This window comes from Caenorhabditis elegans, chromosome X (genome assembly GCF_000002985.6).
Source record: "Caenorhabditis elegans chromosome X".
NCBI lineage: Eukaryota > Metazoa > Nematoda > Chromadorea > Rhabditida > Rhabditidae > Caenorhabditis > Caenorhabditis elegans.
The window spans coordinates 12,233,680-12,249,519 of NC_003284.9; the positions used below are offsets into that span (position 1 = coordinate 12,233,680).

At 33.6% G+C, this 15,840-nt stretch overlaps 2 protein-coding genes and 1 non-coding gene across 4 annotated transcripts; all 3 read left to right on the top strand.

Moving 5' to 3' along the window:
* Positions 1 to 1,926: 1,926 nt before the first annotated feature.
* C23H4.6 lies at positions 1,927 to 7,131 on the top strand (the record flags this gene model as incomplete). Of its 2 annotated transcripts, NM_001270260.4 has the most annotated exons (7): positions 1,927 to 2,041; positions 2,258 to 2,383; positions 2,432 to 2,537; positions 3,378 to 4,490; positions 4,649 to 4,996; positions 5,151 to 6,630; positions 6,798 to 7,131. In NM_001270260.4, 7 exons carry the CDS (start codon positions 1,942 to 1,944, stop codon positions 6,936 to 6,938), a joined length of 3,414 nt encoding a protein of 1,137 aa, NP_001257189.1. The 2 variants fall into 2 exon arrangements, with proteins under 2 accessions (NP_001257189.1, NP_001257190.1); NM_001270261.4 differs by lacking the exon at positions 1,927 to 2,041 and having other exon boundaries at positions 2,308 to 2,383; positions 6,798 to 6,938.
* Positions 7,132 to 7,966: 835 nt separating this feature from the next.
* On the top strand, positions 7,967 to 10,978 carry cest-3 (Carboxylic ester hydrolase). Its single transcript, NM_077641.7, has 12 exons — positions 7,967 to 8,185; positions 8,230 to 8,430; positions 8,499 to 8,607; positions 8,784 to 8,879; positions 8,927 to 9,050; positions 9,301 to 9,418; positions 9,465 to 9,653; positions 9,701 to 9,851; positions 9,903 to 10,008; positions 10,053 to 10,198; positions 10,324 to 10,481; positions 10,560 to 10,978. The coding sequence occupies exons 1-12, from the start codon at positions 8,054 to 8,056 to the stop codon at positions 10,794 to 10,796; spliced, it is 1,767 nt and encodes a 588-aa protein (NP_510042.2). The 5' UTR covers positions 7,967 to 8,053; the 3' UTR covers positions 10,797 to 10,978.
* Positions 10,979 to 14,699: 3,721 nt separating this feature from the next.
* On the top strand, positions 14,700 to 14,754 carry E01G6.11. Its single transcript, NR_072254.1, has one exon. It is a non-coding gene; the product is annotated as an Unclassified non-coding RNA E01G6.11 (non-coding RNA).
* The last annotated feature ends 1,086 nt before the right edge of the window (positions 14,755 to 15,840 follow it).

The window sequence follows — 15,840 nt, forward strand, 5'->3', positions numbered from 1 at the left end:
ATTCTCACTCGGTATGATCTCCCTCAATCTGTGCATTCTCTCGACATATTACTGTCTGCCTATCTATCGATTAGGAGTCTTCTCACTCTTTTTGTACAAGTAATCTCACGGTAGATTTTTCTTTTCTCGGCCATGTCGTACTGCTGCAATTCTAATGTGCTCTACCAATCAGATGATTAAAAATGCATTTACAATATTGATAATAGCATATTCGGTTTTTTCTGTATAAGACTTTGGGTTATCAGCTATTTTGATGATTGCATATGAAAACTGTAACAGTTGCATCCCGGTGTTTCTATTAATTTATACCAAACGATTTCCAAGTATACCGAACAAAATTCAGATAATTTTCTATAACGTACTAGTTAATTTTTGCTTCAAGTTATGGATTTTTTTGGATTTTCTCAGTATACATTTCCTTACTCATGAGAGACGTGTGATTATACAAAAAGTAAATGTGAAACAAGATTTTGAAAATTGCAAAAGTTTAAAAAAACATCCGGACCTTATTTTTATGTTTTCTTTGACTTCGAACATCTATAATAAACTTTGGTCGGGAAGTGCTAGATTTTTATTTATGCTTTGGGTTTTTTCCTGAAGACCTACTTGTCTTCCGTTTTGAAATTTTTTCATACAACCTTTAGAAAAAATTAGAAATTTTGATTTTAAAAAATAAAACAGTTTTCGATTTTATGTTATTTGACAGCACACTAGAAGCTGTTTCTAATTATACGCCCTTTTTCAAATTGAAATCTATTTTAGTAAAAACTGGAGTATATTGTGACTTCTAATGCATCATGAATTGAAGACAGTATGAAAATTAATCATCGCATTTTTCCAGTAGTTTTTTGCCCATTCGGTAATTAAACACCGTCAATTATATCATCTTTCCATAAAACAGCACATGACTATATTGCGAAACACAGTCAAGACACGTAGGTACATTAGGACGAACGCAGTGAATCAGAAAGAGGTACCGTCGCAACGGTGTGCAAGTTGGGCGGGTGTTGACCCAAAGAGACTCACAATCAGTCAGTGCAAAAAAATGCAGTGTCATATATCGTTGGCAGCAATGAGGAAATTCCCTCATATTCTTGTCATGCATTTCTCTTGATATTATATTAGCTGTCATTTTATTGTAAGAGGCATATTTTTTTTTAAAAATATTCTGTTTATGTTTTTGTTCAAACTTAAACTAACCAAAGAAACTAGGCATGTTTTTTAAAAGGCTGCCTCGTTTTTTTTTGTTTCTACCAGCACTGAAAATAAAAAATATTTGCTCACTTTAAACACGCATTTCAGCATTTGCAATCGATGATGATGAAATACATGTTGGGCAGTGACATTTCGTACCTCGGATGACATGATATACATGTCATTTTAGTGTGAATATTTTCAAATTTTAAAATACTATCTTTTAAAGCTGATAAGTTGAGCCCAGAACAATGTTTTGTACATAATGGGAAATATTTCTCCTACTTGTACATTGCTGAAAAAAAACTATGTTTACTCTTTTGGACACCTGAAATTTTTTTTCTTCTGCTAAATCAACAAATTTCTTATTGATAAAAGTTTGAGTCTTGTATTGAAAAACCACAGCACAATTCTGTTTTCTGCAAACACAACCTATTTGTCCGGTTCTTCCTTGTTGTCAAAATCATAGTTTACGCCAGTGTTGAAGTAAAAAATCGAATAGAACAATACTTCAATAAATCGAAAATTAACCTTCTTCCTTTGTTTATTTTCTCTACATCTCTTTTTTTTTCATTTTTTCCTTTCTCCCTTCATCCGTCATCATCCCCTTTCCCTTTCCAATTTGCTCTGTGTCTCAGTTCCTAGTTCATCTTTGTTTGTCTATCTCTCGTCATCTCTCTATTGTTGTCCACATGCCCTCATTTCTGTTTTTTACTGTTCAACCAATTACCATCAATTTTAGGCGTGATGAGCAAACGGGACGAGCCGGGTCCCAGTGGGAGCAGTTTTTCTTCTCCAGAGCTAAAAGACCCAAAACCTGTCAAACGACGAAAAATAATGGATGGAGGTAATTATTTTTGTGTTCCAAACTTTGGTTTGTAGGAGTTCCAAAAAATTAAGAAAAGATGGTATTTGAAAACACAGTTCAACCTCAAAAACTATGAGAAAATTGTGATTTCTTAAAAAGTATTAAAATTATACAGTTGAGTAAAATTATTAAATTATGTTTATCTTTGCAGTTTGATCCAAAATCTCTAATTTTGATTGCAATTTAACTTTTCAGAAAAAGTAATAATTGCCGGACGTGTTGCTTCAATTCACTTGAAAAACTTCATGTGCCATGCCAACTTGCTCATTGAGTTTGATGTTGCAAACAAGAACTGTTTCTATATTGGCGGGCCGAATGGAAGTATGTTGGAATTATTTTTAACTGCACAGTGACGTTGATTTGTTACAGGTGGGAAAAGTGCTCTATTTGCCGCAATGAACATGGGACTGGGAGGAAGAGGAAGTGATAGTGAGAGAGGAAACAACGTGCAAGCATATATAAAAGACGGAACTACGTAAGTTAGGAAGTTTTAGATGTAAATGCTAAAAAAAAATAAATCAGGTGACCGAGTCGGTTAGAGTACTTGAATAATGTTGTTTTGTATACAAATGTTGATGTAGAATACGACGGGGATGTATTGGAAGTACTGTAGCTTAATATCGAAATTGAACATTTTTTAACAAGTGTTGTAATAAACTTTTGCAGAATGAGTATTTAATATGGGGAATTGACTTAAGTACTCAAAATATTACAAAAAAGCAAAATTACATATTGAGACCTTTTAAAAATTTTTCAAAAACTTGTTATATTGGTTCATAATTTTGAGACGATGTTTAAATTCAGATTAAATTTCTGTAACGTTATTTTAGTCGGTTTGTTTCAAAATGGATTTTAAGTCATTTTGAGTATTTTACAGAACGATTTATAAAAAATTGCTACTACTGCACATTGAATCGAAATTAAGCGGGAAGAATTCTGCTTTAAAAAAAAAAACTTTGTTTCCGGTTTGCTTATGTTTTGGACAATTATACTCATTTTGGTTGCAATAAACATGACGGTCAACTTGACAAATACAAAATTGCTTAATTTGACTTTGTAGCACTTTTGAAAAAAGTCTATGACCGTCAGATTAAGAAACCTAAATTTCAATAGAAGCTCAAATTTTGTCAAAATTTTGGAAAAATTGCTCAATTAACTTTTTCACGTTTGAAAGAAATTTCTAGACACTTTTTCTGCAATCCAAAACTTGAAGAACATTGAATGCCTTTTCAATTATAATTAGAGAGTTAATATTGATATTATAAAAATGTTCATTTGAAGAAAGTTTTGAAAATTAATCATTTTCATTTTTTAGTCAGGCGAAGATTACAATCACATTGACAAATGAGGGATTAAACGCACTACCGGAATACGATGAACTCATATCAATTGAACGAACGATCAATCGGACGGCATCGAAATACACAATTAGAAATATTAAAGTAAACACACACAAGTATAAAATGGAACGGGTTGTTAGCACAAAGAAGTCGGATGTTGATAGTGTGGTTACTAGATTAAATATTCACCTTACTAATCCCGCATTTTGGATGAGCCAGGATAGATCTCGAAGTTTTCTTGCCAATTTCAAGCCATCAACTGTATATAAATTGTATCTAGAATCTACAAACCTCGAAAATATCCGACAATCTTATAATCGTTTTGCTGAATCAATTGATCATAGTGCAGAGTTGGTAACAGCAAAGTCAGAAGAAATTGCAAATGAAAAACGAAAATTAAAAAGAGCACAAGAGTCAAGAGTTCTACAATTGAAGTTAGAAAAAGACCGAAATCTACTTGCAAGTTACCGATGGAAGTTCCTTTTCTGTAGAGTTCGTGATTATGATAATAATATAATGTTGAACAAGAAAAAGCAGGAAGTTCACAAAAAACTGCATAAGGAAGTCAAAGATGCATATTACAAGAATCGAACAGAAAGAAGTGAAGTGCAGAAGAAACTTCAAGAGTTGCGTGATGAAGTAGAAGTTCAAGATGAGGAAATAAAGGAATCAAGAGCAGACGTAGACAATCTCAGAAAAATTGTTAACGACTTGAAACACGAAATTAAAATGTCAGAATCTCAGATGAGAAGAAAAAAAGTTGAAATCATGTTGATTCGAAAAGAAATAGCAAAAGCTCAAAAGCAACTGCGTGAAGCATTGGGGAAATTCGGCCATGAAGAGTTAACAAAAAAGCTTGCAGAAGCTGAAGATAAGCGAGAAAGCCTCAATATTGAAATAGAAGAAATCGAACATGTGCAATTGAAGGCTCTTCGGAAAAAATATGAAAAGCTAACAAAGGAACTTCGAAACGAAGAGGAAGAAAAGTTCAATACAAGAGGAAAAATTGCCACATTGCGAAGAACCATTGAACAAGATCAAAAGATATTGCGAAGCATGAAGGCTACAAAAAAAAATGATGTCAACAAGTGAGTATTGATCATTTACATACTTTATTTGAGAATTCCAACATTTCACACAATTTCCAAGTTAAAATTATTTTTTGTGCTCTCGAAAAAATTTTTTTTTATTGTACTGAACCATTTAACAAAAAAAAATTCATTCTAACCAACCGAATAAATTCCAGATTTGGTCCGTACATGTCTGAAATCCTCACTGAAATTGATCACCGAAGTTCTCAGTTCAAGCAGAAACCAAAAGGTCCACTAGGAAAATACGTTACTTTGGTGGAGCCCAAGTGGGCATGTGCTACAGAGGAATGCTTTAAAAATATTGCTAACAATTTTTTGTGTTGCTCACAAGAAGACGCCGCAACTCTTCGAAAAATTTTCGACATACTTAAAATTCCATCGAATGATCGACCAACTATTGTGGTGTCACGATTCACTGGGATTAAGTATGAAGACCTGCAACAACCTGGATACCAGTTCAAAACTCTCTACCGAACACTCGCGTTTTCTGATGTAGATGTGCAGTAAGTATCTAAAAAATTGTTATCCACATAAGATAAAATAGAAAAGACCTGCAAACTTTCTAGCTTGAATAATTTTGTGTTTATTTCCAAATCACATTAACGTTTTTAATAAAATCCTTGATCACTCATGAATCTATACAGTTTTGTATTTCAGCAACGCAATAATCGACAAAAGTAATTGCGAACAATTTCTGCTCATTGAAGACAAAACGGCAGCGATGAAATTAATGGGATGTGATGATCCACCAAAATATGCTGTCAAAGCATATACACCTGATGCATCCCAAATTTTTGCAAACGGACTTCATAGTCAGTATCGATTTTACAGTAGCAGAGGAAAAAGAGCAGTTGGACTTTTCGGCGTAAATCAGAAGCAAGTTGACGAGGAAACACTTGAACAGGAACTTGAAGCTGCAAATAGAGAACTGATACGATTAGAAAATCATGATATCAAACTTATTGAAAAAACTCTGAGAGAGTTAACCATGGAACGGTCTACAATAAAGTCAACAATTGATAAGCTTGATAAAAAGACTCGAGAACTTCAATATGAACGAGTGAAGATCGATCGTAACATTAACGACTGGAAAGCCGATATGACACAATGTGCAAACACTGAACAGGTTGACAATATTAATGACGCTCTAGGAGAACTTCAAGAGAAATTGTCAATTTTGGAAGAAGAAGCTTATTGCATTCAGGACAAGTTGGATGAGCTGGACGAGAAGTTTCAGCCTGCTATTAAAACAAAAAATGAATCTGAGAAGAATTACGTCGAACTGCAACAGGAAGTCAAAGGGTATGCCGCCCAAACTTTATCATTTCAAAAACAGTTGCGCAAACTTGACGAAGATGGTGAAGCTGGAAAAAATCGCCTTGATAAGTTGAAAAGCAATGAAGACGAGTTGTATCATGATGAAGCAAGGTTGAAGTCAGAAAGAGATGAAGCATTGAACATAGTTGAAAAAGAGAAAGTGACGATAGAAAGGCCACGCAGAGAAGCAGATCCTCCAGATCTGTCTGAATTCCCATCAACAAAAGACGCGAGAAAGAAAATCATAGAAATGCATAAGGCAATTAGCAGAGATGCAGCCGAGTGTGGCGATACTGTTACCATCGGATCTGTAAAGGAGTTTAAGGAGAACTTGAAAAAGCTTCGTGAATCTTGTCGAATGTTGGAAGAAGTTGTTGAGGAAATGCAAACAGTGCACAATGGTCGATTGAAAGCCTATCCCACCCTAAAAAAGTACACTGAGTTGAAAGTCACTGATAAGTTCAAGGAGCTTCTTGCAATTCGTGGGCATTTTGTTGGTGGTCTGGAGTTTGATCACGAGAAGGAAAATCTTAATGTGAATGTTCATTCTACTAAAGAGAAAGATGCTTTAGCCGGTAAAGAGTACAGCTCTACTGACGAAGATGAAGATGATGAACAGGAGTTTTACAAAAATGGGAAGCCAAAGAAGAAGAGATCAAAAAAGACAAAGAAGAAGCCCGTTTGTGATCTAAAAGGATTGTCAGGTGGAGAACGATCATTTGTAACTGCAGCACTTGTAATGAGCTTATGGGAAGTCATGGAGCAACCATTTCGCATGCTGGATGAATTTGACGTTTTCATGGATATGATGAATAGAAAAGTGAGTTTGTCGATATAAAAATTCCCTCGATAATTGAGTTGAATACGATTTTTATGTATGTACAACTTCAACTTGAAATGTTTTCAAACGTTTCTAATTGAGCAACAATATTCATAATCACTATGCATAAAAACTCACAGAACGGTTTTTGAATTTGCGTTTTTCAGCTTGTCATGGATCTTCTTGTCGAAATGGCCACTAAAAAGTTTCCGCACAACCAGTTCATTTTTTTCACTCCTCAAGGAATCAAGGAACTCAATAGAGTCGATGGGTTGCAGATCTTCGAAATGGAAAAAGTTCGAGACTGAACGAAATTCCAGAATTTTTTGTCATACTTGCAGAAAAAATTTACATTCTTGCATTTTTTCAATTTTCAATAATCATTCCATAATTCAATTTGTTGTGTATTATCCCAGTTACTTGTAATTTTATTCATGATTTTAGAATGTAATTACTGTACATGTCATTTCGAAAAAAGGGTTGAATTTTTTTAAACTTAAATTTGTAATTGTTGCAAACGGTAGCAGAAGTCTCTGTCACAAAATAAGACACTTTATTGCTGTTTTGTGCCTTCGAAAAGAATTATCGCAAGTCGTGAAACTACTGAAAAATGTAATTCAGGTGCTAAAACTCACAAATATGTACAGTAAGCAAAAATTAGAGAAGTCTGCTAACGCAAAAAAGTCAGCATAAAAATCCATGAAGCATTGAATTATCGCTCACTTTTTAAAGATTTTCTAATAGGGGTGACAGTAAGTGTTGAGTTCAAATTCATAACTTTTTCGTAGCGCGTAGATTTTGTTTTGAAATTACGGAAATTCATGTTATTTGCTGTGATCATTCATTTGACGGTAGTTTCAACAATTTTTAATAATTCAATAACTTTCTCAGAGCCCCTTTTTGCAGGATTCTTTTAGGGAGGCGGAAATTGAAAAACTTTATCGAGCTTGCAAAATTCCAATCAAACAATCAACAAACCAAAACATACTTTATAGGAGAACAAAAACCTATTTTTCTCGAGTTTTCCTAATTGAAATAAATTCCCGATGTTTATATTTATTTAGATAAATTTAATCATATTCATGTTATCAAAACACAACATTTTCAAAAAAAATTTTTTTAAATAAAATTATCTTCCAATAACTGTTGCAGGTAGAATTTATTACATATGCCATTTTTTTAATGATTTTCAAATTTCAAGATGTCTACTGTATTCAACATCAAAAACCTTGCGTACTTGCGTGACTTTTCAAATAATTCTACCATACTAACAACATTGTGACTTCCATTGAACTTCTCTGATTGCCAATATAGTGTAATCAGCTCATATTGAGCACTGATTGGTGACCGACAACAAATCGCAACATTTCTGGACGACTGTTTGCAGACGAGAATCAAAAGTCAACACAATCAACCTTTAGTGATGCACACTCTACACGTCTTGTATTATATACTTTTTGTATTCACACTCAATGGCTCTGGGCAAAGAATTATTTCCACAACTTATGGAAAGCTGGAGGGTAAAACGGTAAATGTGGATCAACATATGTTCAAGGTGATATTTTTTGTTAACTTCCATCATATATTGAAGTTTTTCAGAATGTCCCATTCGCGAAACCTCCTCTCGGAAAACTGCGTTTCAGCCTCCCTGAATGGACAAATCCTTGGAAAAATATCAGGAACGCAACTGAATACAGTCCATCATGTTTTAGTAATTCTTCGATGAGAACAGATTCAAATTTCTTTCCTATGAGCGAAGATTGTTTGTATTTGAATGTGTTTACCAATGAATATTGTCTGGTAAAAATTTCATTTAACTTGACGCATTAGGGGAGAAACGTGCATTTCGAAGCGTTTTAATTTTTCAGAAATCTAAAAATTGTTCTACTGTGGTTTACTACCACGGAGGCGGCATAAATATGGATTCGGCTGTTCAATTCAATGACACATTTATTCTGGAAAGATATGTGAAAGAAAGTGAGTGATATGAATTGAAACGAAAAATTTTAGATTTACTATTTTTGATTAACTTGATGATTTTTGTTTTTATGATTTGATTTGATGATTTGTGATTTATTATAAGAGTAAGGTTGGGTACACAACATTAATAAAATAAATGCGACAAAATATTGTACTATAAAATTTATGTTCAGATGTTGTTTTCATCATCCCCGCATACCGATTGGGTATATTTGGCCTATTATATTTTGGAAGTAACAATCTGGTTCCTCAAAATCTTGCAATTCATGGTAATTTTTATTTTATCTGCTTCACACATCCGAAAATTTATTACCAGATTGTGAGCTTGCTCTCCGATTTATCCATCAAGAGATCTCCAATTTTGGCGGCCATAAGGATGACATTAATTTAATGGGACACTCGGCTGGTGCCCATATTTCTTTGATTTTTGGATTCAGTAGGTAACAAATGTTTAAAAATTATATTTTTACTTTCCAGTGATTATTTCCGTTCAAGAAATACAATTTCGTAAAAGAGTGACTTTATTGCAATTCCATTAGGATAATTGAGAGCATGCTTCAAAATGAGATTTTCAAATTCAACTAACGAAAAAATTTAAATTTGACATTGAAGGTTGAAAAAGTAAGAATAATAGTTAGAAATTGAACAACAAACATATCAAATTATCTTTAATTTTTGTTTCTCTAACAGACATATCGATCCTGATCACAAACTTATCAATAGAATCATTGTTCTGAGCCCCGTTCCATCGTATGACATGCCCGAACTGCTTATCAAAAACTGTTACGATTTTGCGGAGAGAGTCGGCGTTAGTGAATGTCCATCATTACCTGCTGATCGAGACTAATTTACAGTGCTACAAACGAAATGTGACCGCTAGAGACACTGAAATTGTGAAGTGTTTGCGAAAAAAAGACGCTCGTGGGTTGATGTCTATGCAGCGACTTATGGAAAATGATCGCTTGTACTTTTGGAATTTTTTAGCGGGAGAACCGTTTATGTATCGTGATGAAAGCATTGCAGATTTTAAGGAGTATGCAGTGGTATTTCCGTCTGTTTTTTGTTTTTGATATTTATTATCTCATTTTAGAAAAGAGATATGTTAATTGGAAACACAGTCGACGAGGTGAAATGGAAAAGACTGAAGAAAGAAAATCCGGCGATTGCAGGTAGTTTTATGGATTGGGAAAATCCATATGAAGTTGCTCACAAGTTCAACTTTTACCACGATAGTGCTCCAGGTGATGGACTTTTTCTGTGAAATTCAATTTTTCGCAGTTTATAAATTACAGTGAACTCAACCTATGAATCATTCACACAGGGAATATTTGTGTCGACTGCGACGTACGCCGAAGCCCAAGCAAATGCTGGCGGTACTGTGTATCTCTTTCAATCAAAGTAAGCTAACTGTGCCAGATTCTATGAATAGTATAGCACTTCAGCCAACAACCATCTTCTCATGTGTCGGATATGCAGTATTTTGTCGGAACTCACAGAGAGGACTATCACACATCTGACATGGACATCATGGATACGTTTTATTCAAAAATGATAGTGAATTTTACAAAGTTTGGGAGTCCGTCACCGGGTAAATATTGTATTTTGAGAAGCAATGAGTGATTTTCAAAAACTGACCTAGTTGAGTTTTTCTAAAAGACTCCTGAAATTCAGCTTCAGTAAATGCGCTATGTTTGTAGATTATCATTGTTTCAGTGTGGGAACCACTGGTGCCTTCAAGAATGAACTACTACGCCTTGGAGGTCAACACTGAAAAAGGAATCTGGCCGAGAATGGAAGAAGATTTTCATGAATCAGATGTCAACTTTTGGTTCATCAACATGACGGCGTTTGACAGAGAAGTGACGAGACAGGTTGGTGGGTTTGACGCCTTTCTCAATTTTCATATGTTTCTCTAACCCTCTTTGTCAGTTTTAATTTTTAACTTTAAGAAGAAAACATCGAACGGGACCAGTTTGACGTGGAGCCCTATGCATCCCGGTCCCGTTATTCTACCAACAAAAACAAATGAATCATCATCGTTTGACATATCCTCGCAATGGTGGTTTTTCGCAATTATTGTCGTGGTAGCCCTTATTTTATTCTACCTGATTTATGTTTTGAAACGGGCGATTCTCAAACACAAAGAACCTCAAGATGATGACGAGACCACCACGCTTTTTAAATGAAATCAGATATCTTTGACTTTTTGTTCTTGGTCCATGTCTTTTTGTTATCCATCAGCATTTGCATCTTTTTTTCCAAAAAACTCATATCAGAATTACCTTTTCAAAATAGAAATTGAAAAAAATGTTTGCATTTCAGATATAATTTTCAATTTTCAGGCAATAAAGTTTTAAATAACAAACAATCCGTTGAGTAATATGAATTTTCACTTTCTAACAAGGAAAGTTTTTTAGTTTTTCTGTGTCATTTGAAAGTGTTCCATAAGGATAAGTCACTGCAAAATTTTAAGCGGCAAAGCTCCACTCTCAACCCATCTGTGATCGATCTGAAACTGTTTCAGTGCATTTTTTCACTACTTTGGAGGCCTGTAGAATTGCTCCAAATTTTTTTTGCAAACTTTCAATGTTTTCAGAACGTTTAAAAGTAGGAAAACAATCTGGGAGATTTTTGGAAATGTTTTTTTTTAACTAAAAAACCTTTCCTTGTAAGCTTGTAAGATTCACAAATCTTTTAAATTTAAGAATTTTTGTATTTCATATTTTCAGACGACATAGGTTTTTACTTAATTATGTTTGAAATAAATCTGTAACGATTTGCCTGTCAAAATGTTTACTTTACTTTTTTTTGCCAGGCGAATAAAAACGTCACAAAAATACTCTACATAGGATATGTTTCATTCTCGTATATCAGTTTTTTTCAAAACATTTTCCTGATTATCTTCCGCACCACACATCTAGTATGTATATAAATCACAACTCTCAATTCATTGCCTGAAAAATCGTGTCAATTGAATTATGTGGTGCCGGTGGCTCAATCGTATGTATATCATTGATGACGGCAGTGCCTTCACCTCACTTGAGTGTAACATATTTTGACTTGAAAATGATTTGATACAGAGTGATCTTGCATTTCTATCTCTTGAAGCTCTTCATGAAAAGGTGGAAACATGGAAACACATAAAATCAGAAGAAAAAAATAAAATTTTATTCGTTTCTTCAGCTTAGTGTTGAAGTGCAGGCTGCACTAATTGGCGGGCCACCCAACAATTTTATGCAAATCTTCTAGAGTAGGTGTGAAGGACTTGAAAGCTTTTTTTTTGTTTATTTTGTTTTTCTTGCTTTTTTGTTATATTTATTTTCATTTTCTTCAAGTTTCTAATTTTTCATTCACCCACTCGTTTTTTCTTGTTTTACCCTTGTTCCGCGTATCCATTTCAAATAGCTATCATGTTACTTTTGACTAACATTGTTTTAATGCCAACAAGGAAAAAACTTCATATTTCAGTAGATAACTTAGTAATTCGTGGATACAATAGTAAAATAAAAAACTGTAGAAGCTAATAGTTATAATTTTTTTACCTATCATCTCTAGTTTATGCCTCGGGTGTGTCATTTTTCTAATGTTTCATTATTCTTAACCATGTGGCTTCCAGAAAGCTTGGATATAAGTGATTGAGGAAAAACATCATTTGACCAGCAGATGCCAAAACCTTTTTATCGCTTTTGATCTGCTCTGAGCTCTCACTCTATTATGTTCCCCCTTGTCTTGCCGTCTGTGAAGGCTATTGTTTCAAAATCGAATCCATTCCCCCCATCAAATTGTTCTTTTTTACAATCTCATCCTTCCTCTGTTGTTCTTTGACGATTCAATCTTTTTGAATCAAATCCCCAAAGTTACACAATTACAATGTCCAGGAGGATGAAAACACAAGGACATCCTCGTCCAACACGTAACTACTCTTGTGTTGTAATTTTCAAATGACTTTGTTCCCATCATTTTTTTTTGGAACACCTGCGTTGTGGTGGGGAAATTATGAGAAATTAACCATTAGAGCTTTGCGAAATTCGGTGAAACCAGAAACTATCACACTTTATTGCATATTTTGTTCGTTCATCTCACGTTTTTTTTTGTTGATTGTAAATTTAAGCCGATATGTAACCAAAATTGGAAAACTAAAACTAAATGTTTCAAAAATGTATTTGTTGTGTTGAAAAATTATATTTGAATAGGGAGTACGGTTAGCGGGAAAAAAAACTGGAAGCCATTCCTATTGTGTTAAAATGACCAAGAATCACCATAAAACTTTTCAATTCATTTTGAAATTTTTTTATTTCAAGCCAAAAAGTGATAACGCATAATTACTTTTTGAGAATCTAAGGCACTTTTGCATGTTTAAACTCTTTTTACCAGCGGCAACCAAAAAATGTTTGATAAATTGAGTATTCAACGTATTTCGACTTGGTGTAAAAATTATCGAAAATTGTTTGAAAAGTTTTAGTATGAGTTCTGATCATTTTATCACCACCGAAATGGTTTTCAAAGATATCCCTACAGTCTTACTCCTCCTTGAAAAATAATAAAAATAGGAAGCAAAGTTATTAAAAGTGAAGTTAAATAAGTAAGGATCATTGCAGCTGTAAGGTTATATGTAATCGTGTTTGTATTCAATTTTTAAGCGTGCTTTTCCCACTAAAATTCTATGTTCTTGACCTCAAATTATTCGTCTATGAAAACGATTGTTTTTTTGTTTATCTAATTAGATTACTCCTACCCAAATCATACATTACCCTAATCATTACATAATTAGCGCCACACCTAGGAAATCTGGTCACTTCTTGTCACACGACACCTCTGCATTTTTCCAAAAAGTGATACCTATCGCTAATTGACTAATTGGATATCATTGTCGACAGCTTTGGTGTATTCAACACTTCGCGCTCGCCAGGTGGCCTGCCATCCACCACACTCCTCTTGGCCCTCATTGACTCCTGGAATGTCGGTTTTTTTTCTATTTCAATATTCTGTTTTGTATTTTTCACATAGTAAAATGTTCCTAAATAGCAGACATTTTGATTACTGTGAATTTATTTAGCAGATACAAGACACCTTACAAAATGTTATTGGATGGCTTATCAACTATCACTTTCTTGGCGTGTTGCCGATAACATGCATATGAATGTAACCTACATATATCTGAATTTTATTGTCGAAATCACAATCTTTCCGATTCACTGATTTCAAATTTTTTAGTGCTATATAGTTTGGAGAGCTCTCTACATATTGTAATGTTTTTATTCTCAATAAGAATAGTGTGTTTTATAGCCCTAAATTTAAAAATTATTCAGCATTTGTATTGTCCCATTGGACATAATTGTGAACAGTAATTCTATCATGACCATAAACGTTACAAATTTCTAGACATGAGATTAAATAAAAATTTGTTAATTAGGTTAATGCTTCCAAACATCATCTACCTTTACAACTTTTATCGGATGGAACTTTCATCAAAAAATATTTATGTGGCCGGACCCTTCCAAAAATAGCATAGTTATTTTCAAAGCATAGATATTAGAAAAAATAGATTTGATTCATAAATTTGAACAATCAAGTGTGCTAAATATAGACCTGCAAAATTAAACAAAATGTATTTAACTAGCATTTTTATACAAAGTGACAAATTTTCTTTGAATTCAAAAAAACAGATTATGAAAATGTATCTGGAGTATGGCTTCATTCAGTGTTCTCTGGCTTCTTATTCAAACAATACATAATTCAGTCTGAAAACAATGGTTTTTTTAGCTATGAGAGTTTTGAGCCAACTGTTCATTCATTCTCCCATTCAATATGTGCAACCAAAAACAAATTATGTGATGCGAACTGCCACCAGGCACTCCATAACTTTAAGCCAGGTCACTCGTTAAAACCATCTTTTAAATCTTTCTCTCCTCTCCCCGTCTGTTACAAATATTTATGTTTTTTTTCCACAATACCCACCCAACTGCTGTCGTCGCCCTCCATGTCAGAGGAAACCGCAGGCCCCACCAAATTGCAAATGACCCCTTCTTCTTCCCGTCCTCCGACAACGATCCTAAATATCCTTTCCGCACATCCTTTGCGCTGTCTTTGTCAGCTGTTGTTTTATGATTGTTTTGTGGTTATTCTGTTTGCCGATGGACTCACAAAGTGTCTCTGCTTATCACACCTACTTGGAGCCTAGATGTGAGAAAACACATCAATCGTCACAAGCGTTCCTAGGTTTTTGTTGGAAAAGCTAACTTTGACCGATGGAAAGATCTACTACCTGTTACCTGATATTTTACATATTTCCACAAACTGTGTTTGTTTTCCTAATTTGAACATCTTTAAATTGGCAGTAGTTTTTTAAATTAATAGACTGAAAAATAAAGTCCAATAAATATTGATGAAAAGGTTTGCATTAATTCATAATTCAAAATTTTTTTACTGAAAAATGCGACTTCTAGAAATTATTTCAATTTGGATTTTACTAAATTTCAGTGACTTCTTGATAAATGTGTTCATCTGAATTTTTCACAAGTGTGCATATAGACAGACTAGCTATCCAAACTTAATTCGTCTTTTTTTGGAATTATTTTTAGAAGTTTTAAATTGTTTTTAATTCTGAAGTTTTAATAAAAACCTTTGCGATGAAATCCACATCATTGATAGAACCTTTACAATTTCAACCAAAAAATTTTAAGCTTTGGTGAATTGCCACATTTCTAAAAATGGGGATTTTTAAATATAGTTCCGAGAATTGATGAATGTTCAAACGTCTAGAATCTTGGAGTAAAAACAATTGCAACACAATTGAAAAATAAAAATTGTACAAAATAAAAATATATTGATCAACAACTTTTTGATTGTAATTTAAATATTTTCAAACAGTTTTTAAAATTTTCACTGTTATATTTGACATTTTCAGGACGACAACAACGCTTTTTAGCAGTTTCCTTACTAATCCAGTATGGTAAAACATAATGAGTTCAATTATCAAATGTTTTAGAAAAATTATTTTTACTTAAAAATCGTTCACTGTCGTTTCCAAAAATATACTTAACCTTTTATGCCACTTGAAATATTCTGTTTTCATTCACGCCTACCACATGAAGCTCATTTTACGAAGATAGTACATAATACCAATGGGTGTTATGAGGTTGAGCACCTACACAAGCTCTTGACTATATTGACCAAAAGAATTATGACACGTCGTTTTCCCTTCTCCTAGACAAGCCTCTTCCCGCTTAT

What these genes read in the sequence shown, in the direction of transcription:
- cest-3 (NM_077641.7), top strand. Translation starts at nt 8,054, where the DNA reads ATGCACACTCTACACGTCTTGTATTATATACTTTTTGTATTCACACTC. An exon ending in TTACCAATGAATATTGTCTG is followed by an intron (nt 8,431 to 8,498) that starts GTAAAAATTTCA and finishes TTAATTTTTCAG; the next exon opens with AAATCTAAAAATTGTTCTAC. An exon ending in GTGTATCTCTTTCAATCAAA is followed by an intron (nt 10,009 to 10,052) that starts GTAAGCTAACTG and finishes ATAGCACTTCAG; the next exon opens with CCAACAACCATCTTCTCATG.